The following is a 23,582-nucleotide window of genomic DNA, read 5'->3' on the forward strand; positions in this document are numbered from 1 at the left end:
AAGTAGGCTAGAATTCTATAGATTAACATACATTTTTAGATTATTAGGATATACAAATCGATTCTGTCAAGTTCATGAAACATTTGAAACACACAATCTCACATTTTATAATCTTATATTTTATTTTACGTGGACGTAAAAAAACAACAACAACCTCAATACATGGAAGTATTGTAGATTCCGCCCCTCTAGATCAGGCAGGAGGATACTTCGAGCGCACACAAACTTGATTTGTTTTTCAAAGGGGCGTGGTTAAGAGAAGGGCTTGGATCTGATTGGCTGGTGGGATCTTGGAGTTTTTAAACCGAAGCAGCACCAGCTGTCAAAACACCGCACAGGACTGCATGACAGGTGAGGAATAAAGATAAATGGTGTCTAGATTTTAGGTATTTGCATAATACTACATATTTATTTTTCTGATATTGGTTAGAAAGGTTAGAAAGACCCGGTTAGTCTCCATTTTGCTTCCTTCTCACAGGAGAGAGTGTAATATCCAAGGCTAAAGTTAGCTTAGCTACAAAGCTAACGTTAGCTACTCTCAGCAGCAGCTGCATGTGTGCATCAACATTGATCCTAACAAATATCCTCACTTCGGCTCATTGCTATACTTCCGTGCAACATTCATGCAGAAATTAGGTAGTCGTTCTCAAATGTAATACTGTTGGTTAAATGATGTGGTGTCTTTATTGGAATAGGTTTTGCATAGTCCACTTACAAAGGTTTGGGGGAAAAACGTGTCAGACCGGTTTGCTGACTATTTAAGTCCACTGGACACCGTGGCATAGGCTTTCTGTAAGTCTACAAAGTGATCAGTTTCTTCTCTAAGTCTACAAAGTGATCAGCTTCTTCTCTAACTCTCCTCATTGATTTTTAATGTCCTAACTGCTGTCTCAGTAGTTTGTTAGGCTGAAGCCATGAGGACAAGTGAGTTTGACTCTTCATCTGAAGAGGAGGATGTCGGAGAGGAGCAGCTGACTCCCTTCCAGATCTCCTGGTAGGTTTTAACAGCTGTTCTGTTTTTGGCCTGGTGACCAAAATGTGTGTGTGTGTGTGTGTTTTATGTTAGTGTGTTGTTGATGAAAGTTATATTTGGATAGACAGTGGTCATTTTCAGATGTTTTAAATATAGAAGCATGCTGTATGTTAATGTGTGTTTTATTTTGATTGGCTTTAAGGTTACCTCTGTCTGTAGTGGAGTGCTCCCAGTTTCTTGGTATATGTCCATTGCCAGGTAAAGTGTGGTTTGTTACAGTACAGTTGGCACGCCACTACTCTTGTTTATTCATAAGTTTTTGTGCAAGTGGTCATAATCTCTGATAAATATTTGTTTGGTCTTCTTTCAGGATGCAAATACAAAGATATCCGCAGAAATCTGCAGAGAGATACTGGTAAGATGACTTTGTTGGTCCTCAATGTATACATTGTATTCAATGTTTACATTGAATATTACAGATCTGGACCGAATGGTATCCACAAATAGATTTTAGTTCCTGTTTAACCTGTTTGGGGTACTAGATAGGTGGGGTTTGCAACATAATGCAATACAGTGTATGACAGAAAGTTTAGATATTCACATTGAAGTATTTGAAAGTCAATTTAATGTGATTAACTCTCCTGACAGTATCTGGATTGTCCTGATGCTATAAACCCCACGCTGTCAGTTATTTTCACATTGTTTGACCCAGATCTGAATATTACGATTTTCTTCCAGACTGAATTAGATATGTTTGCAAAAGAAATGCATCCATATCTGAATGATTCTGAATTATTGTGCTGCTGTTGTGTGAAAACCTTATACCTCTAAACCAATATTAGTTTGTTTTTTTTAACAATGTTTTTATCTGATTAAAACATTTGCATCATCAAGTCAAGTTTATTTATAAGCATGTCTCAAAGGACTTTAACGAACCTACCTAGATCGAATTAATCCATCACAAAACAAAATGATGCAATACAGTATGCAGCAACATAAAACACAAAGAAACAAAGCACAAGACACAAAATAGCATGTTGGAAAGACATAACAGGCCTACCTAAGTTCAAAACCCTTTATGTAGTTTAAAAAATACATAAATGTCAGTCTTGATTACTTTTATATTTTAGGTATTTAGCCGACACTCTTATCCAGAACAACTTGCAATTTGTGCAACAGTAAAATGAACTTTAATTCCTCATTTGCCAACATTAGAAGCATCCAATAATATTGGAAGCTACAGTGATTAGCCAATAAATGTAACAAATATTTAATGATGTAAGTGATATGTATAGAAATATGAACAAGCGAGAGGAAAAAAAGGCTTTTTGGAGATAAGAGGTATTTGATCTGTTAGCAGTGATTTGTCAGTTTTGATGACTTGCATCCCGGCCTCCTGTCTCATGAACAGAGGAGCTCCAGAACCAGGGAGTGCAGGACGTGTTTGTTTTCTGCACCAGAGGCGAACTTCACAAGTACCGGGTCCCCTCCCTGCTGGAGGCCTACCAGCAGCGGGGCTTCACCGTGCACCACATGCCCTTCCCAGATGGGGGCGCTCCTGAGCTGGAGCAGTGCTGCCACATCCTGGAGGAACTTCAGCTCAACCTGCAGAACAGCAGGAGGACTGTCATCCAGTGAGTGTGCAGATCCTGAGAGATTAAATAACAGCACTTCATCACAAAATGGGAATGCATTGAAAATCACAGATTGATAAAATATAACAGTGTTAGAGTGGATTTTTCATTACATTACGTCATTTGGCAGACGCTTTTGTCCAAATCGACTTACAATAAGTGCATTTTGTCAACAGCAGTCAAACCAACTATATATCACAATCTTCATCAGCTAAACCTATAAACAAGTAGCATTTGTAAAATCAGAATTCTTCTTTAATTTATGTATTTGTTTAATAAGAGTAGAAGGGGAAGAAGATTGTTACATGATTTGTCCTTTTATTAAAGCAAATAACTGAGAAAGTCCATATGCTGGTTAACAAAATATACATAAAATAAGGTTTCTCTGGTGCGTCAATTTCAGATTCAATTCAAGAGTCAAAAAAAGGGAAATCATGTTGCAAATAAAACAATATGCAGCTTGGCAAACTAACAAGAAATTTTACTTTATTAAAGCCAAATACATTAAGTCAAACTTTATTTATATAGCACATTTCATGCACAAGCAGTTCAAAGTGCTTCACAGAAAAGTAATTAAAAACAATAGTAATAAGTAAAATAGCAACAAGATAAATAAATAAAAAGAATAATAAAACAATACAGCAATAAGAGCAATAAAATATGAAGTATGAATAAAAACAACAATAAAATAACATAAGATGGATGTAACGGTAGTAACAATAATACAAGAGTGCAATATGCAGACTCTAATCAAAGGCTCTGGAGAACAGGAAGGTTTTGAGGTTACTACATATAACCTCTACAAATAACTGCAGATAACAGTTGTGAACCAGTGGAAGCACAAAGTCTAGAGAAGCGGCTTGTGCAGTGACTGGAAGGTTGCCGGTTCGTACCCCAGCATCGGTGGGTCAAATCTCAGCAGGGAAAGCTGATCAGTAAACCTTTCCCCTCCTCTAACCGACTGCTGCTGAAAAGCCCTTGAGAGAGAGGCGCTTAACTCCCCAGCTGCTCCAGCAGAGAAGGAGAGCGGGAGAAAACTGGTTGTACTGGACACACCCCAGTATAGCTGTAATGGAAATGTGAAGCAGGGTGTTGCTGCAAAAGAGCAAGAAAACCTTCCCTGGATGAATAGAGGTTTTTAAAAAAGGCCTTACTGCAGTCATACTTTCTATGAATCGAGCATCTTGTGTTTTTTTTATTGCCCAGATCTGATTAGAGTACCAGGCAGTCCTAGAGAGCTGGAGTATATCTTCACTAGAGAATACCTATCTGCTATAATTAGGTTATCCCCAAGTCATTTCTCTCCTGACACACAACTGAACACTTTACTTTACGTTTTACAGTCGTTTTCTGACAGGATTTTATGCTTTTTTCTCCCCTCAGCTGTTACGGAGGCTTGGGACGCTCTGGATTAAGTAAGAATAATCTATTTTATTTATTTTGAACATGATCCTGTGGTTTTTTTTGTCTTGTCAACATCATCCTAGAGCAGTGATTCTCAACCTTTTTCATATCAAGGACCCCATAATTTAGTCCACATTAGAGCCATGGACCCCCATTTGATGAGATTTTGTCTCTCGGACCCAAATCTGAGAATATTTTTATTGTTAGATATGATTTTGTCCAGAATCCCATGACTATCTGTATTGTGGGTAGAGAGATAACAGTGAAACTATGATCACAACAGTCATTCTTCTACATTCTCCAACTGTGTTAACTTCTTGTAAATTAAATGGTGGTGAAGTTAAACAGTTCATCCAGTTGCTGGGGACCCCCTGGAACGCTCTCAAGGACCCCTGGTGGTCCACGGACCCCACGTTGAGAACCACTGTCCTAGAGGGATGTGATTTTTCTTGATGCTTTTCTAGATACTTCATGAAGTGTGACCTGTTTTGTATATTAAAAATCCTCTCTCCTGGTTTTGTGCCCCCCCCCCCCTCCCCTCTTGTTTTCTCCTGTTCAGTCGCTGCCTGCCTGCTGCTGCAGATGTCCGTTACCATGACGGCAAACAAAGCCATCGAGATCCTCAGGGAGCTTCGAGGAGGCGGAGCGATACAAACAGTGAAGGTGACTGATTTTGTTTTCATCCTCTCTCAATCTCCACTTACTGATTCGTGTTTTTTTTTTCCCCTCTTTGTTTGAAATTTGTGTTTTTATTGCTGCTGGATCTCAATGAATTCTCCAATTATTGCTTTGTGTGTGTGACCATTTTTTAAACATACTGTACATGGTGCTGATACCTTTTTTTTTTAAATTTTACTTTCCCACAGCAATACAACTTCCTCCACGAGTTTCGGGAAAAGTACACAGCCTACCAAAACGGCAAAGAGGTTTCAACAGAGCGCGAGCGGTCAGTGTCTCGGTGATCGCTGCCCTTCATGTGGAGTTGTTGTTGTTGTTGTTTTTTTTTCAAATCATGAGCCAAGTGCAGCATAAGCGTGCAAAATACTGATCTCTTTAAACTCGCTCGAGTGTCTGCGTTTCTTTTATGATAATGCGTGATATAATTGTATTCTCTAATGATTGCACTTTAAAAGAATACTCTAATATATTGCTTTTTGGTCATCCTCACTATTACAATCAAATAAAACACATGAGGAAATATTGTTGCTGTGTTATAAGCCAGTTCAAATTATTTTCCTGCATTTATCGTATCACATGCATTGAATAGGGATGGGATGATATATCGAAATTCTGAAAAATGAATCGCGATATTAGCTATTTTATTCTGCTGTAGGAATCACAAACGTTTGAGACGCTCGACCATCACAATTTCATAAACTCTTCATCCAAATTATATTATCTGCACTTTGTACTGACATTTTAAAATGGTTGTTTACATTCTAGCGAGCCAATGCCACTGATAGAAAGAACGGTCAAACGTTGTTGACTGTGCATCTTTTATTTCTTACATCATATCGTGGTTGTATTGAATTATATCATGAGATTAGCATATCATCCCATCCCTATTTATGAAATAATGGGGCTTTTATTAAAAATATTAAGAATGTCAGCTAAGAAAAGGCCACCCGCTGTATATGTACTCTATTGTGAAAAGTAATACTTGCATTCAAAGGTGAATTAAACTGGACCGGAGCTTCTCAGTCATCAACTCCAACATTTTAGCGATGATGTGATATTTGGTGAATATCCTCTGATAGCCGTTTCCTGAAACGTTGCCCACCACAACCCCACATCCCCTCTCGCCCCGTATCTCTGTCTAATGTTTCATATCTTCTTACCAGTATAATACTGTCACATGAAACTCCTTTATTCAGGTCGGCATCACAGTTGATTAACTATTTTTTGGCAGGAAGGCGCGGTCGCCTCGCGGTTGCAACCAAAAAGTCAGACGTTGGATCCATGAATTATCCGACATGTCCCTCAACAGTCCCAAGTGCCCTTGAGCAAGACACTGAACCCCTACCTGCTCACTCAGTGTGTCAGTCTGGACCTGAGTATTAGCTAAATGTACACTTTTTTTTATTTCACAGGGTTCCAGCAGGCCTTGAGAATCCGTGAAAGTTTGTGGATTTGAGAAAAAATAAGGCCTTAAAAGATTCTGAAAATGAATTTTGAAACTACTTGGATATTTTTTTTTTTATTAAAATAAAGCACCAAATTCATCAGTATGCCTCAGTTCTCTCTCCTTCACATTGGGGAAAAGCCCTGTGATGGAGATTTGTTTTGATATGAAGTTTAAAATGACTTCACCAGGATTTCTTGACTTTACAAGTAAAAAAAATACCTATATGAAGTCTAGCTTTGACCAATGTCATATTGTAACCCAAAACACACCAATTTTGAATCACTGAATTATACCAAACAAGACCTTTTAAAGTAATTGAAAAGTACTTGAATGTGATTTTCTGCCCTGGTATCAGATCCTTTTTCTGTTTCACATAACTGCTCTTGGATCTTAGATGTACAATCATCAACAAAATTTGCAGTCAGTCAATTTTACAGTCAGAAAATATAATTTTTAACACTTTGTAATATGATTTTCTCCTGTCTGAAGAGGAATGCATTACATGGGATCTGTTACTCCCATGAGAACATCTAACCTGGGCCACAAGGGGTTTTAATATCGTTTTTCAATTCATGTACGAATGTTTCCTTTAAAAGTATCGGGTTAAAATGAAATTCTAGTCCACAGACACGTACAGTGGGATAGGTTTATTCAGATTCATATGAACTCAAGTTGTCATTCCCTAGATGTGACTTGGTGGGATCTAAGCAATACATTAAAATAAAAAAAAAAGATCTGTGACAAATTGTCATCCCTTTCCCTGATAAATTTACAAGTATGAAAATGGCAATAAATACACTAGTATTTCAGAAAAATTTTGTCTGATGGCCTCAACTCTGAACAAAATAAAACATCACTTTCCAGATTTGATATAGAAAATGATCAGTGACACTACAAGGAGTGTTTAACATCCTGAAGACAAAAAGTAAAAAAAAAAAAATAACACACAATAAATAGACACTGGAGTTCCTAACGCAGTGGAATATTTGGTGTCCAAATGAACAAAATAAAACAAAAACGATGACAAAAATGTCAAACAGTCAAGGAATTCAAAAGGTATATTCAACAGTATGGCACAAAAGCCGTTTCCTACCAAAGCTCGAATGCAGAAGATGACGATGTGCTCTCGCCTGCTAAAGCTGAATACACTGCTGTTGTACTGTTGAGTCGACCTTTTCGGTTAGTAAAGGTTCAATAGTTGCGAGGGCGTTTCTTCTAAAAAGAGAATTACAGATCACATACACAGCGCTTTTTCTACTCGGGATGTACAAGGACTAAATCGAGACAAAACGCAAAATAGGACAAGGATTACAAGATTTGAATGTGATGCTGGATGGGTCTGAAGAAATCTGGGAAAAAATAAAGTATCAAATAGTTTGAAAACTGTTTTTGTGACAACCAGACGACGACTGTCCCTGTGCAACATGTTTCATCAAGTGATAATGATCTTTACTGAGTCCCAAAACCAAATGTTCATCTAAAAAGACCCTTATGCATCTGGGGAGGGGGGGACAAAAATCTGGTTAACAATTTCCTTATTGATTTAGTTAACGGTAGTGAATCACATTGCATATGTAAATATGCTCTAAAAGCCTGGGGTCTAATTCACAGAAAATGCTAATGCTGTTAAAAGCACACGGCTTAGAATCTCACTGATAATGCACACTTGAAAATAACGTTGTCTATCTAATTTGTAAACAGTCAAAAGTTGGGGAAACAAGATGAAAACCTTTATTTAAATCCCACGCATCAAAATCACCACACCGTTAAAAATAAAAGGAAAACAAAACCAAAAAAAAAATTAGAGTCAGTCCAGGCTCGTCGTTCTTCCATAAAATTTAAACTATAGAGCTATGTGAGGAACGCTGCGACCGAGATATTCTCTTAAAACGGGCTAAATGTTTCCAAAATGACGCTCTGCACTGTGTGTGTGTGTGTGTGTGTGTGTGTGTGTGTGGGGTCGAGAGTTCATCCTGTTGAAATGGTTTCTCGTGTTGCTGAACGGTGGTGCTTCAGCAGGTCCAGTTTCCAGCACCAGACACTAAGATCATAGTGTTTGGTCGTCTACTGTACATGCAGATCCTTTGTTTTTTTTTTTTCCTTCTCCTCCTCCCGGTTTAAGAGCTCACCAGAACGTAGATCATCCTGTAAAAAAACAAAAAGAACAGAAGATAAGGAAGTGGAACAAGGAGTGAAACGTTACTTGCTTTGAGTTCAAACTGCTAGCAAACACATCGACCCAAAACATGAAATCAGAGGACAGAGAAACAAAAAGGCACAAGACACTTTTCGTACCCGTAGAGATAGTAGAAGAATGACAGGAGGTAGAAAGCCAGTTTGCACCAGCCTTCTTTTTGACAGTACGCCAGGATGTCGGCATTCATGATGGTTGTTGGGTCGTAGAGTCCCGGGCCGCTCATCACTGGCCTGCTCATATACCTGGAGGATGATTTTAAAAAAGTAAATTTTCATGAGAATAGGCCAATTTGAAAATGTTAATTTGTTTTGCGAGTTGTGTCAAAAGAATACACAGAGGGTTTTTTTTTGGCAAACAAGTTCTTTAATCATCAAAGCATTGTGTAATGAGAAGAAGAGCAGAAGTTTCACCTCTTAATGTTCAATATTTATTACAGGGTTCCTACACCTTTTCCAAAGTCAAATTCAAGCACTTTTCAAGCATTTTCAAGCTTTTCCAGCACCTTACAGCTGTGGTAAATTACATATTTATATACATATATATACTCAAAATGATTATTTCACTTCTTCATCACATTAAATCAGATGATATTGTGCTATAAACAACCAAAATTATGTTTCGTGACAGCAATGCTGTAATGATGCGACCATTAATATTATTAATGGTTGCTACATAATAATTAATATTAATATAAAACACACATGCGCAGAGTGGCAAGCGAGGCTCGAGCGGAGTCGTCTTCATTTTGTGAGAAAGGCAAAAGCAATTAGGCTATCTCTCTGCGACTTATTTTATTTCTTTATCTAAAAATCAAACTATTCAGTCAGATAGCGATTTATTATGAAAGTAATGCAATTAATGTTACAATTTCAAGCAGTCTCAAGCACTTTATTCAAAATCCAAGCACTTTTCAAACCTTGAAAACACCACATTAAAATTCAAGTGTTTTCAAGGATTTCCAGCACCTGTAGGAACCCTGTTATTAAGTTTACTATAGTGCATGCCCACACTTTAGCATGTGTATGTTTAGTGGACAGTTTAAACTAGCTTTGGCTCATCTAAAACCACTGTAGTACACTAAACATGGAGAGATGAGCCTGCTACCAATCTCCTCATCGCAGCTCGCCGATCAAAGAGTTCATCTCACCTCCAGACATGGTAAGCCAGCAGTGGTATGTTGAGACTGAGGGTGAGCCACTCCGCGGCACAGAAGAACATCACGCAGAAGAAGAAATGGATGAGATACTCTGGGAGCACCAGCTGGAAAGAGCAAAAGAAGAAAACATTAGGCTCCACATTCACTGGACAGTTCAATGGGATACTGATGGTTGCCCTGGTGCTCATTCTCAGATTGGTCTGTATGCTGATATTTACTGATGGTACTGCATGAAACAGACAGAAATTCTTGACAAATTGTCTAGACAAAATATTCCCTTTTAAACTCTAAAGCACACAGGCCACAAGAAAATACACTGATCAGACAGACGGTGCTCAAAGTAAATCTGTCCTTCCAACAAGGACCAAATTGGGCTATTTAAAACAGGCAGACATTTATAAATTGCAGGGTGACCTCCACAGAGTGAGTCAAGAGATTGAGCAAAATACAAATGTGGAATCTAGCGAGCTGCTTAACTGGCCTATTTCAGCTGAGCAAATTTTCTTGCTTCACACTCTTGATCCTCTTGAGTCACACTACTAGGTCTAGCTTGATGTTACATTTACTATACACTATTATAGGTGTAGAATAATGTCACAAGTAACATATTGTGGCTGCTTTTAGAAAGGTAAAATACATTAACAGTGCTCTGTCATGCACTGTGAGCTGACACCATGTGTAACATCAGACATCATGCATCATTAGGTCTGATCACAGATGAGAGGGGAAAACCCATCAGCAACTTGGTCTGGAGAGAGTTTGCGCATCTTAACATCATGGTTTTTTTTGCAGTGAGGGCAAACGTATAGCTCAACCCACTTCCTGACAAACGGATGGGGCAACACACCGGAGGGGAAGACCATGCTGTGTGGACTAGCAGTCTCGATGCGGCAGCCTGTCTCAGGGCGACAGAGTCAGATCTAGTGTGGGGTTGAGGGGGGCAGATGGAGGCACCACATGGAAGCCATGCATTCAGATAGAGCGGAGGGCGGGGGAGGGGGTGGGGTGGGGACGACCAACAGCCCACAGATGGAAAGGTGAGGGGCGTGTAGGAGGAGGAAGGTGCGGGAAGGGGAGCTGACGTGTTGAAATCCTGCACTGTGCTGCCAAATGCAAAACAGCTGATCACAGCACAAAAAAACGTGTCAATTGAGCTTAGCGTTACACACGCAAAAAGACTGGCCATGTTCAAAACTGCAGACTGACGTGAGGAGTGCACCATGGATTAAAATCAAGATAGAGAAATGTGTACTTTTAACTGAAATAACTCCTCCCACTACTGAAATCACTGACCAATCAGCAGTCCTAAATATTGCTGAGCTAGGGAGTGTTGGGATTCTGCAGCCATCTGTCCCAAACCACAGGTGATAAAGGTTTATAGCCAAAATTGAGCTTGTATAGCTTACTTTTGCTAATTGCTTAATGAAATTGTAGCCTACTCCACATACCAAAGTAATACAATTAGTGCTACAAAACAAAAGGTTTCATTTAGACCTGGAACACATTAAATTCATTTTATGCTGCCACCAACTGAACTTCATCCTGAACCACAGCTTAGGGACAAAATCCCACAAAATCATGTTTAAAAAGGCTTTGGTGCAAAATCCAATTAGCTCTTGTAGGTGAACTACAGGATATACTTCTGACTTTTACATGATTAAGATGAACATTATGTAAAAGCATGGTATAGTCAGGGCAGTGTATAGGGCTAGTTTCAGGTTACTGTAGTCCCAACTGAGCACAAATTACCTGATTCACTGAGTTTATTGGGAATTTACCAGTAACTATAAAACAACACTATATGCAAACAAAGGGTAGGTTGTAATAAATATCATGCATGTTTTGAGCATTTGCAAGTCTTTTCAGTTAACAGCTATACTTTATCGATCATCAATAACATTGGATAATTCACCATGGAGAATATTGTTATGCCTACTACTGCATGTTCCAATGCTTTTGATGAGCACCACGGCCCCTATGCAATAAAAAAAAAATATATACACAGCATAAAATGTATAATGAATCTAGACATTACGTTCAAGGACAATCAAGTGCACATGCCAGCATTTAAAGAAAAAAAAAAACAGCCAAAATCATTAAAGCTGCACTTTGAGATAATGTAGATTAGAAAACAAAATCGCACTCTTAACATCCACAACTGAGCCAAAAAATGAAGACTTTTTTTTTTTTTTTTTTTTAAAGGAAAAACTGGTCTGAAATGCAAACACAGGAGACTAGAAACCTGAGGCACAGGTGGCATGTAGTCTAATCCTGACCTTAACCCTGGTCTTTCCTGTGAGATTAGTTAACTGAAAAGACGTTTGCAAACACTCCCCCGTGCAAAATGACAGACTGCAGACTGAATTGAACTGAGCGGGCATTTTAAATCGAAGATTGGGTACAAACCTTTAATGCAATTTTGACTCTTTTAATCTTTTTGACCTTTTCAACTGTCTTTTTGCCGTTAACAAAAATGTAAAAAAGCAGATTAGAAAAACAAAACAACAAAATGCGTTAGAGTTTGACAGCTGACAAGATCACTCGATTCATAACAGGCAGGTTATTTAGCATAACAGTGCAGAGAAATCAATTCAAAGACTGATAGGCGGATAAACTCATCCTAAACAAAACACTTTCAACAAAGCATATCTGCATGCAGTCAAAGAGGCAAGGAAGGGGCGTCATCGTGTCCAGTGGCAGCACTTACCGGATTTAAAGTGTTACACTGATCAATAGGATTCTTGTAATCAGTCTTCAGCTCATCAAATGCTATTATCTGGAGGAGCAAGAAGAAAATCAGAGTTGAACAGTATACAGAGAATAATTCAATACAAATGTCTTATTGGGTGAAATGTGTTTTGGCCCATTGTCGCTTGTACTGCTGAATCAGAAAATATGGATTGGCTTTTAACTTATTTGAGACTGTGAATTGTGTCAACACGATGGGACGTTTTCTACGTACTTGAACACAACATATCTTTTTTGTTGTTGTTTTTTCTTATAGTAAGCTAATTTAGAGTCGCGGGCAAATATCTTACTTTAACGTAAAAACTGCATCTTAATTTTACCCCTTAGATAATCTATCACAAAGCGAAGGAATAGACATAACGGGGAAGAAGCTCAAGGAAACAGATGACAGCATCCCATGAGCGGCGTCGTTCCAGGATTAACTTGGAGGCTAGTTAGCTAGCTAGCTAGCTACTCGGCTACCAAGCAACCGCGTATTAATCAGTTGGCGATCCAGACCAGCTGGTTCACATAGGTTTGCTGTATCAGACAGTGGCAAATAGATGAACGGTTTAAGAGAATAATAAGTACAGGGTGTAGATTAAAAAAAACAACACTGCCTGCTCGGATGTGTTGCTGCTAACGTTAGCTAGCTGCTAGCCAGCGAAAGGGTGTGTGCCATTCATTCTAGAATGGATGCGTTTCAGGTTATATTTCCTGGTTGCAAAGCGCAGCAACGTCTATGTAGTTTCCTACGATAACTTCTACCCAGACACTGAGAAGATCCGCGGTGAGCTACGTAACCCGACAACTGCAACGTTAACGTACCCCGGCTATCTTCGCTAAGCTAGCTTGATGACTGGCCTGACGTTAGCCCAACCGTTACGTTATCAGCCACCTTCTTCCAGCGCGTTATCAGTCTTGTTGGATTAATAGGTGCCTAATCTCATCAAAGGTTATTTGAATGTGTACTTACGTGCCAGATAGCGAAGAAGATAAGCGCTGCCGTGAGCAATAGAGCAAGCATATAACAAAAGGCCGCGAATGTGAACGCCATTTTTTCTCCAGCTGGCTTGTCGCTGGCTCAGGATGTAGCCGCAGGTTTGAGATCTGTCACCAGTCTGTCGTCACGCGCAACAGTTCGATTACAGATAACGCGAGACAAAATGAGAGGTTGCGTTCCAGATCATATACAGTGTTCAGCGGCGTTGCTGCAACACATTAAATAACGTATTAATTTAGGCATCGAAAATTCAAGTATTTACCTATAATAACGTTTTCAAAATCCATACTTTACATGCACCCGATTAAGTTTTAAGTTTAACTTAAATTAGATTCATTAATTAGATCTGACAGCAGGATCATCAAATGAAAACTTACTTCACTGCCTACTATTTTCTGTACAGCGTGAACCCGAAAAGGATTCATTTGGACAGTGACTGACCAAATATAATGAAATAAATGCATGGTATTAAATCACGTACATCAGTTTTAAAATAGCAGTCACCAGAGAACAGAGGGCTAAACATCACTGTCGTTTTATTGGGACATTTATTAGACATTGTATAAAGTATGGAAAAATACAAATATTTCACAAGTTTCACTGATGCCATGAGGCAGCTGGTTATGTTACATGTTCCGGGTGTGGTTTTATTAAAAAGGAAAGGGGAAGAAAAAAAAGAAGAGTAAGCGTTTGATCAGAGAGAACAGCAAAACAGTTGAGTAACACATATGTAGGATAAAGTAAAAAGACTCAAAAAGGCCAAATATACAACAGGTTCACCACACAGGAGAGAGCTATGTTTGAAGAAACAGGTATCAGATCCACATGGACCTGGTAGAATCTATTGGGGAAATATTTCTTAATTTGTTTCTGACGCATGATGAGAGTGTATAAAGTCTATTACATCCCATTTTTCACTATCCATGGATTAATAGCAGAAGATTTCCTCAAAAAACGACATTTCAAATAGAGCAAAGTTCAGTTCGTATCAGTTAAACATCAAATCAGTCATGTTGTATATATTCTCGTTCCTGGTAAGAGAACATGCACCAGAACAGCGAAACTCTTCAATTACTGTTGGGATACTTTGTCAGGCTTCTGCAAACTGTTCAGACACAAACACACTGAAGCATGCACTTTGTTTTTACAGTAGCTCACCACATTTAAGAGAGGTTTTAAGAATTTCCTTCTAAAAAAAAGATGAGAACAGCTTAGCAAGTTTGTTGTATTCACATTGAAACCAGCACATTGCACATATTTTAAATGAAATACAAAGACTGTTTCAGAGTTAGAGTTAAGACTAGATCGCTTCTATCAGAACAAAACCTTCTATGTTCAAAAAGTCAACAAACGGCCTTGATTTCAGAGGAATGTCCATGCATTTTTTTTAAATTTACCATGGGGTTTAGAAAGGGCTTCTTAGGCCTTAGGGTCATAAAAGTTGCTCTACCTAGAAAGGACAGTGTGCACCTTCAGTTCAAGTAAGAAAATGAAAATCATGAACATGAGAGTCGCCCAAGTTGGAGTTACAAGTTTTTTCTGCTACAGCAGCATCACACTGGCTAATAAGTTGACATGGTTATAAGTCTAATCCATCAGTAGACAGCAAAACAAGTAATTACAGTTATATCCCATTGTTCTAGTTGGACTAAACCCCGTCATGACATATAAATCACAAATGATCAATGTCTAAATATAAAATTTGACATCAATGCATGATTTATATGAAATGGTGGGGGATTGTGCGTACATGTCTGTGAGGCAGATCTCAGGCAAACTGTTTCTTTTATCTCCATATAACCAGGATCATACTTAAGAGATTTTGACAAAAAAAGACAAACTCTCTTGGACATTACAGATCAGAAAACAGAAAACAAAAACAAAAAAGGAGTCTTAAAAAAAATATGATGGTCTTTTTCAATCAAATCCTGTTTACCAGCGCAGATATTTGTGTTGTATATTTCTTGTTTTCATTTTGGCCTCGAAAACATTTCAAAACTGACTTAAATATGACAAAAAATATGTAAGACAAGGCATTGGTAAGGTAGACTTAGCGGTATGACATCATACTTAATGTGGAGATTTCCTGCCTTGAGGCATTAAATCAGCCACAACCCTCCCTCTGTTTCCAATGTAGGAGTCTGAAGAAGAGACGACACTGATGGGGGAATTCACTGTTGCATATTATTCTGTATTAGCGTCAGAACGATGCCGATATGAGCCGATATCGGGCTTTTATTAAGAATCGGATATCGGCCAGTAAGTGTCGTCCACCACCAATATGATGGAGGTTTGTCTTTTATTCTCTTTATACAATTTATTCATTTAATTGCTGAATGTTTTTTTTTGGTAATAAATAAATTCTTCTTTTAAAAAGGCAACTATACCAGAGTTTCCCCCACCGTAGAGGATAGGTGTGTTGGGTCTCACCCTGCTGTTAAGAGCTGCTAACCCTAAAAGAGTCAGTCTGGGTTTCAGTGGAGAGTTTTAGTGTCGCATGATGGCCTAATTCTGTTTCAGGGGCTTTTCCACCCTGATGAGAATAAAATTCTGGGGGAAAACACTGAATTATTGTCAGTTTATGGGCATAAAAACAGTCAAATTTATTGGATATCGGCACAAAGTATCGCTCATCGTCAGATTGAATCCAAAAATATCAGTATCGGCCTTCAAAAACCCATATCGGTCGAACCCTATTCTGTATGGAAGTTAAAAGTTACCCAGCTGCTGTCCTTTTTTCTACCAAGTCTAAATATTAAGCACAACTGGCATTTGGAGAAGCGATGGCCGCCGTCCTCCTCAAGGCGACGATCACCACTAAGCAATCAAAGTGACTTTACATCAGAATTTAGCACAACATTCATTAAACATTTATAACAGTAATAGCTATAATGCACAAGAAGAGCCAACAATCCCTCCAAAGATACAGTAACCCGCTTCTGTAGAAGATTAAAAGGTGTGCAGTGTGATCAAGACTGTCACGGTTCCTATAGACAGAGGTTTCTTGTAAGTAATTGAGTTGTTCTGTCTGGAAAAACAGAAGCTCTTTCAGGAATGTTTCAGTGGAAATATTGTTTTCAGGAGATGAGTGTAATATCACTGTAAAAAAACAAAAAAAACAATATCATGCAGGTCAAAGGTAGAATAGTTATAGATAGAGTTTTACCTCGCTGCCGTTTCTCCTCTAAACAAAAGATGTGATTTGGTGACAGACTGTCTAACAAGGGCTTTATTATCGTTATCTGCAGTGTTATTTTGGAAAGCACCACTCACTTGTATAGAGACTTGCATGACTATTCCTTATAATATACGGCTTGTTCATGTGCGCAGGAGATATCAGTAGAAGACATCATAAATTAAAGTCTTAGGAGTGCCACCTGTCAGATGGTCTTAGTGTTTTTTGTCCTCTGCAGACAGGAGCAATTACGTTTTTTTTATCATCTGAATTATAAATTATATACCTCTAAATGAATACTGATAGAGAAATCGACTAAAGACAGAAATCCGCAGCGATCTTTGAGTTGTAGCTGATTGTTCCAATGTTCCAGCAGGAAGTGCGTTATTAACAACAAAATGAAATTAATGCTAGAAAGTGTGTTTTTACATAACCCTAGATACTACCAATTATATCTAAATAAAAATCTAAAATTCCTAAAAAGTACAACTCCCTCAAAAAATAACCCATTTGACTTTGAGTCAGTGACAAATAGGAAAAAAAAAAAAGAAATTGAGGAGGTTTACAGTTGCAAAAAAAACATAGTGTGTGTAAACTACTCAAGGAAACATTAAGAGAAACTGTTGTTACAATGCCTTTGAATTTCTCCTGAATGCACATGCTTAGGAGGGGCGGATAATAAGTACTGTAGCTTTCTGTCCACTTCACTAGTTATGGGAGTGTTAATTCAATACAGACACAAAACTGGCACGTGGAGAGATTGTATGGGAGGTAAATGCAGACCTGCGTCAAACAGCGTTTTCAAATAACTCTTAGCGTTCTTTTTTTAACTTGCTCGAGGCTCCCAGGTGGGCGGGGTTTACCTCATCACAACAACTCAAGATAGTGTCAGGCGTGCTGTCAATGACAGAAAAGCACACGACATTTACTTTCAAATGCATTCCTGTGATTGTCTGAACTCTCTGGCACTCTTTGAATTGAAACTGTAGAAAGTGCTGGAACAGATGATTCAGACTGCGACTTCCTTTAAAAAAAGTATTTATGAAACAAAACTGATGCGTTTTGGAGACTGAGGTCCTTCCTCAGAGTGTTAATGAGTGTTAAGGTCAGTCTGTGCTTAAAGAAGGAGTCTCTGAAGCGCATCAGTCTTGTTTCATAAATACCTTACAGGGAGTTTGCGGTCTGAATCATCTTTTCAAGCACATATCCAAGCGAAGCAATTGTTGTTTCACTTCTGTGATGACACCCCGACACTCCTTATCGAAACTGTAAAAAAGTATTTTGCCGACACTATTTGAGGCAGGTCTGGTACAGAGAGGAAGGAAACATGAAGTGTGGTGTGTTCTCCCCAAGAGACGACACAAGCTGTGCAATCTTGATCCCGATCCTCCGGATGAAGACGGCCCTTAGCGGAAGAAGCCGAGTTTCTCTCTGAGCCATTCCTCTGTTAGGTCCTCTGTGTTTCTGATCTCAAACACCTGGCAGAAACAAGGCCGAGCACACAACAGCATGAGAGCTTTCTATTAATACAGTGAGGGAAGAGTCTTATGAAACGTTATGAAAATGAAATGCAAATCAAAATGTCCCTCTAAATGGGTGAAAAATTGAATGAATGTAATAAATTACACCACAATATTCCATTAACTAATTATTACTTACAAAGAGGTGTAACATATTTTTTAACTGATGATGTAATAATACTGACTAATAATGCAGTAACTCATTTTAATACATTCTCATTCATTACATTCCCGAATTTCCCCTAGGGGATCAATAAATTGCGATCTTATTACATCAATTAAAAATGTTACACCCTTTATGAAGTAAAAAAAATGACAGTTTAATAATGTAATAATGTGACAATGTGATAATTAATGTAAATAAATAATTTGATTTTTAATGATAATTTATTACATCAACAGGTTTTATTATATTTTCAATCCATTCAGAAGGACATTATTATTAATATTTAATTTTGACAAGTTATCTGGCAGTTATTACAAGGCTCAGTTACAGTGTTGTATTTGCTGTTATTTAGGCAACTTAACAGACGACACTAATGTGAACAGCAGCTCATAGATGGCTCACTAACCTTGGTCAGTTCGACAGTTTGCACCAGTTTGTTTTTGCTTCCCGCATACATCATCTGCTGCTCCGGTTTGCACCCTAACAAATACAAATACAGGGAAAACTCAAAAGAAAAATATGGCACAGAGCACATAACACTATTGTATGATTCGTTATAAATCATTTATGGCACAAATACTTCCAGAGATGTTCTTACCCACTGGGCTGGAGAAGATGAAGCAGAGGGGATAAGAGACGCGTCCATCATCATGTTGGTACTTGTAACTGTAGACGACAAATGTTCCCGGGGCTAAGGACAGTTCCCATGTTTCACATTTGGACTCATTGCAAAATAGCATGTAATAATACTGACTAAAACAGTTCACTTTCTTACTCATTTTAGTAGAATGAACAGAATAAACTCACATTTAATAAACAAACCGTGTAGCAAAAATGCATTACCTGAATTTCCCCAAGGGGATCAATAAAGTGCTATTTTATCTCAGTTTAAATGATTGACTTGAGGAAAAATGCAGCCGAAACTGTTAATTGGTGTTCTGGGAAATATAGGAAATCATTCACTGAAGTAGAAGTCGATGAGGCAGGATGAGGGAAAGTGAATTACAACACTTCATCACAAAATAACTCCTGCAATGCATTGAACATCACAGATTGATGTAAAATAACAGTGTAAGAAGGTGGATTTTTCCTTTAAATACTGGTAAACACTCATGTCTGTTATTTTTGTTTTTTTGTTTATTTCATTCAAAGGATATCTTGGCTGTCTTTCAGGCAGTTCATCCTTTAGCTCATCAGGAGAAATATCCTGAAACAGGACAGGACAGGACATTTAATGAACAGTTACAGTGAGGTGCTAGTTACAGTTTATCTACAACACATTATCCATTAACATCCAACAGCTGACTAGTGGGAAAACCACAATACGTTTAATAACACAAAGTTCAACTGTTTCCTTTTAACCCCTAGTGTGCTGTTCATCTCAAATTCTAAAGTATGCATTTTAGTATCTAAAAATGTGCATGTGAACATGAACCTGGACTATGTGCAAGCCCACTAACAAAGACCATACAGCAATTTTAGTAACAGAAAAATAGATAACTTACCTCGTGTTCTTCATCAAGGATTACAAGCTGTGTGTCTTTATCAATCTTCACTGAAAGGGAAAAGAGAAAAAAAATACAATTTTATGTTAAATCTTCAGCAGAACCAGTTGCCATGGAAATCTGAGTTTAGTAGTTCATTTAGTCAGGAATAACTGACTTGTAGTGTGTCCTATGTGAGACAAATGTCACACCATCCAGCAAACAAAATGCATATTTTGTTTTTCTTTTATTTTTACATTTCTGGGAGGGGTGGGGCATTTTTTGCCTTTATTAAATGGTTTTTAATGTGGAGAGAGAGACAGGAAAGACTGGGAGAGAGAAAGGGGGGCATAACATGTGACAAAAGGTCCTGGGTCGGATTGAAACCAGGACGTCCCACCTACATGGCATTCTCCCTACACCACCGAGCCACCATTCATATTTTCTAAAGCAAATGCACTTGTGTAAAAAGGAGGCTTATGCCTTAAAGTCAGGCTCCGTGCCACGCAGGCACACTGCTAATCCAATTTAGCAGCAATGACATTTTGATCCGGAGTAAGAGGCGGTGCAGGATAAGGCTTAGGCGAGGTTTGATACTGAAACCGGTGCAGCGCTGGAGCTGGCGGCTACACCGTCACGCCACCTGCTGTATTTGTTAACACTTGTGTATTCATGCCATCTTTGCCTTCTTCCAGTCATGCTGTCGGCCGACATTTGGCAGTCAAATGTCAATATCTTGGATGCCATTTTTTCTTCTGTTTTCCCAATTTGTTGAGGTTAGTTTCATGCCTGAGTGTGCTTACTCTTCCAGAAACTCCCTGCAACACACACCTCCCATCACTGGCCTCTATTGGCCTCTAAGCAGCTCCATTGGATCCTATCTCCCACCATTTTCCATCATACCGATCGATTCTGAACAAAGTCTTGTCAATTGCTCCACTAAAGCTTTAAGTACTTTTCCTAAAAAGCAACAATGCATTGGGTGTTTACAAGTTCACTCCCTCATCTGGATAAGAGACTCAAAACAGTGATTTTATGGTCACAAGCGCACTTCTCTAAACTTGTGGTTCCTACACCCGCTAGTATTGGCCTCTAACTTATTATTTACAAGTTAACCCAATTCATATGCAAACTGCTGCATGCCAAGGATTCGCATAAAGATTCTGCATGACAGCATTCAATAATAATGAAATGTGATACTTTATTGATTCCCATAGTGGTAGCAGCTGGTCGGTTTTATCTGTGGTTTCCCTACTCACTGCATCACCTAACCCTATTGGTATTTGATCTAAAATGCAAAATCTATAAACATGCAGGCAATAAAGTGTCTTAAATGTGATGCCGATACTTACTGATGATAGCCGCATTATTAGTCTGCTTCCGGAAACGGAACTCCCTCAGCTTTTTCACCAGATCCTCATCCACATCACACACCACAAGTGATTCACTCTGTTGGAAAGGGAGAAACACATGAAGACATCGGTGTGGTCACTCAGATGACAGAATTTCACAACCAATTCAAGTCATGAGGTTTATTTCGTTTTGGATACCAGTGAAGTCCCACATATAAACCTGTTAGGGCTTCTGACCAACCTGCACAATTCCTCTGTGTTCGTGTTTTTTTAATGTTCTTTCACTGTGTTTTTTGTGTTAAATTAATGAACCAAACCCTTATGGAAGTGACTTTAAAAATAGAAGCTGACATAAAGAAGAGGTTATAGTATTCACCTCATCAGTATACTTCATTGATAAAGTGTTATATTTGTACACTAAGAGTTTTTTACCCCCGTTTCAGCAGGTAGTCAAACTGCATGCTGATCAGGAAGTGCATCCTCCGCCACACCTATCAACATCCTTTGTTCCCTTAAATTTCCTGCCTTTGTAGTAGCTACTATATGTATACTAACATCTGTTATGAGAGAAAAAGGTAATTTGAGATCTATACTGCCTCTAAACAGTTTAGACTGTTGTTTGAGTCAAGGCTTTTCACTTCTTACACCCATTTCACACATAAAACATTTCCAAAACTCTTGCATGGAAACTACGGAAGAAAGATGTGTAAGAAGAATCCTGCAGAGAAATCCTTCAAAATGTTTCTGTTTGTAAAAAACTCTTCCACATCAGTCACACGTCTCACCATGTCCTCATCTTAAGCTATTGCCAAATAATTATACTTAATTTAGCTTCATGTTATTTAGGATATTTGCAGAGGGTTTATATGTGCGGAAGACAGCTGTAGAGACACAGACTGAAGGTTTAGGTGGTTTCAAATGGTACTGCTTCACTTGAAAGCAATATAGGAAAAAAATCTGAATTACCGAGACAGTTTTAATAAACGTATCTTTTTGTCATTTAAAAATCCTGCGGACACAATCCAACCGGGCTCCTGCAGGACAATCATATACCGGTTCCTGAAGGATTTAATTTAGGATTTGATTTAGGACTTACACACACAGCATTATATAATGCCATCACAAATACACTCTTAAGAGTCTCTGCAGGAGTTTTTTTGTAAGGACCAATCTGAATGCAGAACAGTCACCCAAGGAATTCTATAATTACACCTTCCTGAACAGATGGCTGGTGGGAGTCAGGATTTCTTTGAGCTTAGAGAAAGATATTCACAGATTAAAAAGAGACTGTGGTGTCTGTGGTCAGGACAAAGTGACGTGTAAACCAGGACGCAGAGGGAAAAGATGGGGAGTGGTGATGACATTACAAACCAGAGGTTACTTTAGCTACCTGGATCCCTCCATCCAATGACAGGCAGCTAGCTGGGTTTGCCAGTTGGCTAGCAGTCAGTCAGGAAATTAAAGTCAGCTAACTTTAGCTAGCCGATTCATTTAAAGCATCTAACGTGTAAAATCGATCTGCCGTACAAATGGGACAGCAACATTTCCCTAGCGTGCATCGGCACTGAAGAATATCAAGCTGTCATGACACGAACAGACAAAACCCGAAGGGGAAAACTGTAAATCTTGATATGCGAGCTAGCTTGTTAGCCAACTCCCCATACCAGACGTGTTGCAGCACATCACTATATGAACAGAGAGATAGCCAGACGAACACAGGAAGCTCAGCAGCTTTGTCTTCAGAATAAGGGCGTAAAATGCGTCACTTTGGAAAATAAAAAATATGGACGTTTGTGGGATGGACACAGCAACAAACATTACATCACGTTTTAGCAGAATAACAGCTTTAACACGGGATATTCTTAGACATATTATTTATTTTCACCTTCGTACTTAGTATTACGCCAAAAACGCGTCAATACTTGTTAGTCAAAATGGTTTTATTTTGAAAACCGTGACCGGAAGTCTTGGTTTTCTATTCTGGCTAGCTTGACACTGGTACAATGAACAGAGGGTGGAACTGATGCTAGCGTAGCAGGCTAACGCTAGCCATTCTACGGGCTTACTTTTTCTTGATAATCGTTGCCACTTCAAATTTGTTGTTAAGAGCTGATAATAAAAAAGCAAAAACTACACAAGTTTCCCCGCATGCAACTTCAACAACTTACCATTTTGCTGAGTTAAAAAATGTCCCGAACCTGCAGCTGCTGTTGTGGATGGTAAGGAAGGTGGGGAAGCTTTCAATGTTTTTTTTTTTTTTTTTTTTACTTCCCTCACACATCATCTTGTGACTGGTTGGACCAATCCCACACAAGCGCCCCCCTCTTCCAAAAGTTGGCCGTACATTTCAGACATACGGCAAATATATTTAAACGTTTATAAAGTCTCGTTTATTTCTCAGTATTCTCTTTTATACGCGCACTGGCTTATTATATTAATTTCTGACTGTATCAACTGCTGCGGGAGTCAAGTTAAAATGGACGGTCAGATTCAACTTTATTGTAATTGGGTCAAGAATAAAAACAAGACAGTAGCCTACCAAACGAAAATGTCCACAAAAAACAGTGAAATAATGCAATGGTAGGTCATGTAATCGAACTAGATTAAGACTAGTTCAGCATAATAATATAAAAGTAAAGTGATTTTGTGTGTCGGCTCCGGAACGC

General features: G+C 38.6%; 3 protein-coding genes across 3 annotated transcripts; 1 reads left to right on the top strand and 2 right to left on the bottom strand.

Moving 5' to 3' along the window:
• Positions 1 to 308: 308 nt before the first annotated feature.
• cdkn3 (cyclin dependent kinase inhibitor 3) lies at positions 309 to 6,236 on the top strand. Its single transcript, XM_071524501.1, has 9 exons — positions 309 to 351; positions 895 to 994; positions 1,176 to 1,231; positions 1,344 to 1,388; positions 2,385 to 2,607; positions 3,991 to 4,022; positions 4,571 to 4,674; positions 4,878 to 4,957; positions 6,102 to 6,236. Exons 2-9 carry the CDS (start codon positions 915 to 917, stop codon positions 6,127 to 6,129), a joined length of 648 nt encoding a protein of 215 aa, XP_071380602.1. The 5' UTR covers positions 309 to 351; positions 895 to 914; the 3' UTR covers positions 6,130 to 6,236.
• A 534-nt stretch (positions 6,237 to 6,770) lies between these two features.
• cnih1 (cornichon family member 1) lies at positions 6,771 to 13,330 on the bottom strand. The gene is made up of 5 exons (XM_071524502.1): positions 13,193 to 13,330; positions 12,197 to 12,265; positions 9,481 to 9,593; positions 8,432 to 8,575; positions 6,771 to 8,281 (listed from the first exon to the last, which is right to left on the bottom strand). Exons 1-5 carry the CDS (start codon positions 13,271 to 13,273, stop codon positions 8,254 to 8,256), a joined length of 435 nt encoding a protein of 144 aa, XP_071380603.1. The 5' UTR covers positions 13,274 to 13,330; the 3' UTR covers positions 6,771 to 8,253.
• Positions 13,331 to 13,751: 421 nt separating this feature from the next.
• Positions 13,752 to 23,174, bottom strand: gmfb (glia maturation factor, beta). The gene is made up of 7 exons (XM_071524469.1): positions 23,085 to 23,174; positions 20,917 to 21,013; positions 19,586 to 19,635; positions 19,238 to 19,287; positions 18,679 to 18,761; positions 18,487 to 18,560; positions 13,752 to 17,872 (listed from the first exon to the last, which is right to left on the bottom strand). Exons 1-7 carry the CDS (start codon positions 23,085 to 23,087, stop codon positions 17,801 to 17,803), a joined length of 429 nt encoding a protein of 142 aa, XP_071380570.1. The 5' UTR covers positions 23,088 to 23,174; the 3' UTR covers positions 13,752 to 17,800.
• Positions 23,175 to 23,582: the final 408 nt, after the last annotated feature.

Source organism: Centroberyx affinis, unplaced genomic scaffold (genome assembly GCF_046629955.1).
Source record: "Centroberyx affinis isolate AG114_WGS23_722 - 3 ecotype Tasmania unplaced genomic scaffold, CSIRO-AGI_Caff_v1 ptg001198l_1, whole genome shotgun sequence".
Classification (NCBI taxonomy): domain Eukaryota; kingdom Metazoa; phylum Chordata; class Actinopteri; order Beryciformes; family Berycidae; genus Centroberyx; species Centroberyx affinis.

What these genes read in the sequence shown, in the direction of transcription:
- cdkn3 (XM_071524501.1), top strand. Translation starts at nt 915, where the DNA reads ATGAGGACAAGTGAGTTTGACTCTTCATCTGAAGAGGAGGATGTCGGA. An exon ending in ACTCCCTTCCAGATCTCCTG is followed by an intron (nt 995 to 1,175) that starts GTAGGTTTTAAC and finishes ATTGGCTTTAAG; the next exon opens with GTTACCTCTGTCTGTAGTGG. An exon ending in CTTGGGACGCTCTGGATTAA is followed by an intron (nt 4,023 to 4,570) that starts GTAAGAATAATC and finishes TCTCCTGTTCAG; the next exon opens with TCGCTGCCTGCCTGCTGCTG.
- gmfb (XM_071524469.1), bottom strand. An exon ending in TAATAATGCGGCTATCATCA is followed by an intron (nt 19,636 to 20,916) that starts GTAAGTATCGGC and finishes TTTCCCTTTCAG; the next exon opens with TGAAGATTGATAAAGACACA. An exon ending in TCCTTGATGAAGAACACGAG is followed by an intron (nt 19,288 to 19,585) that starts GTAAGTTATCTA and finishes GTCCTGTTTCAG; the next exon opens with GATATTTCTCCTGATGAGCT.
- cnih1 (XM_071524502.1), bottom strand. Translation starts at nt 13,273, where the DNA reads ATGGCGTTCACATTCGCGGCCTTTTGTTATATGCTTGCTCTATTGCTC. An exon ending in TCTTCTTCGCTATCTGGCAC is followed by an intron (nt 12,266 to 13,192) that starts GTAAGTACACAT and finishes TTGCTCCTCCAG; the next exon opens with ATAATAGCATTTGATGAGCT. An exon ending in CTGGCTTACCATGTCTGGAG is followed by an intron (nt 8,576 to 9,480) that starts GTGAGATGAACT and finishes ATCATCCTCCAG; the next exon opens with GTATATGAGCAGGCCAGTGA.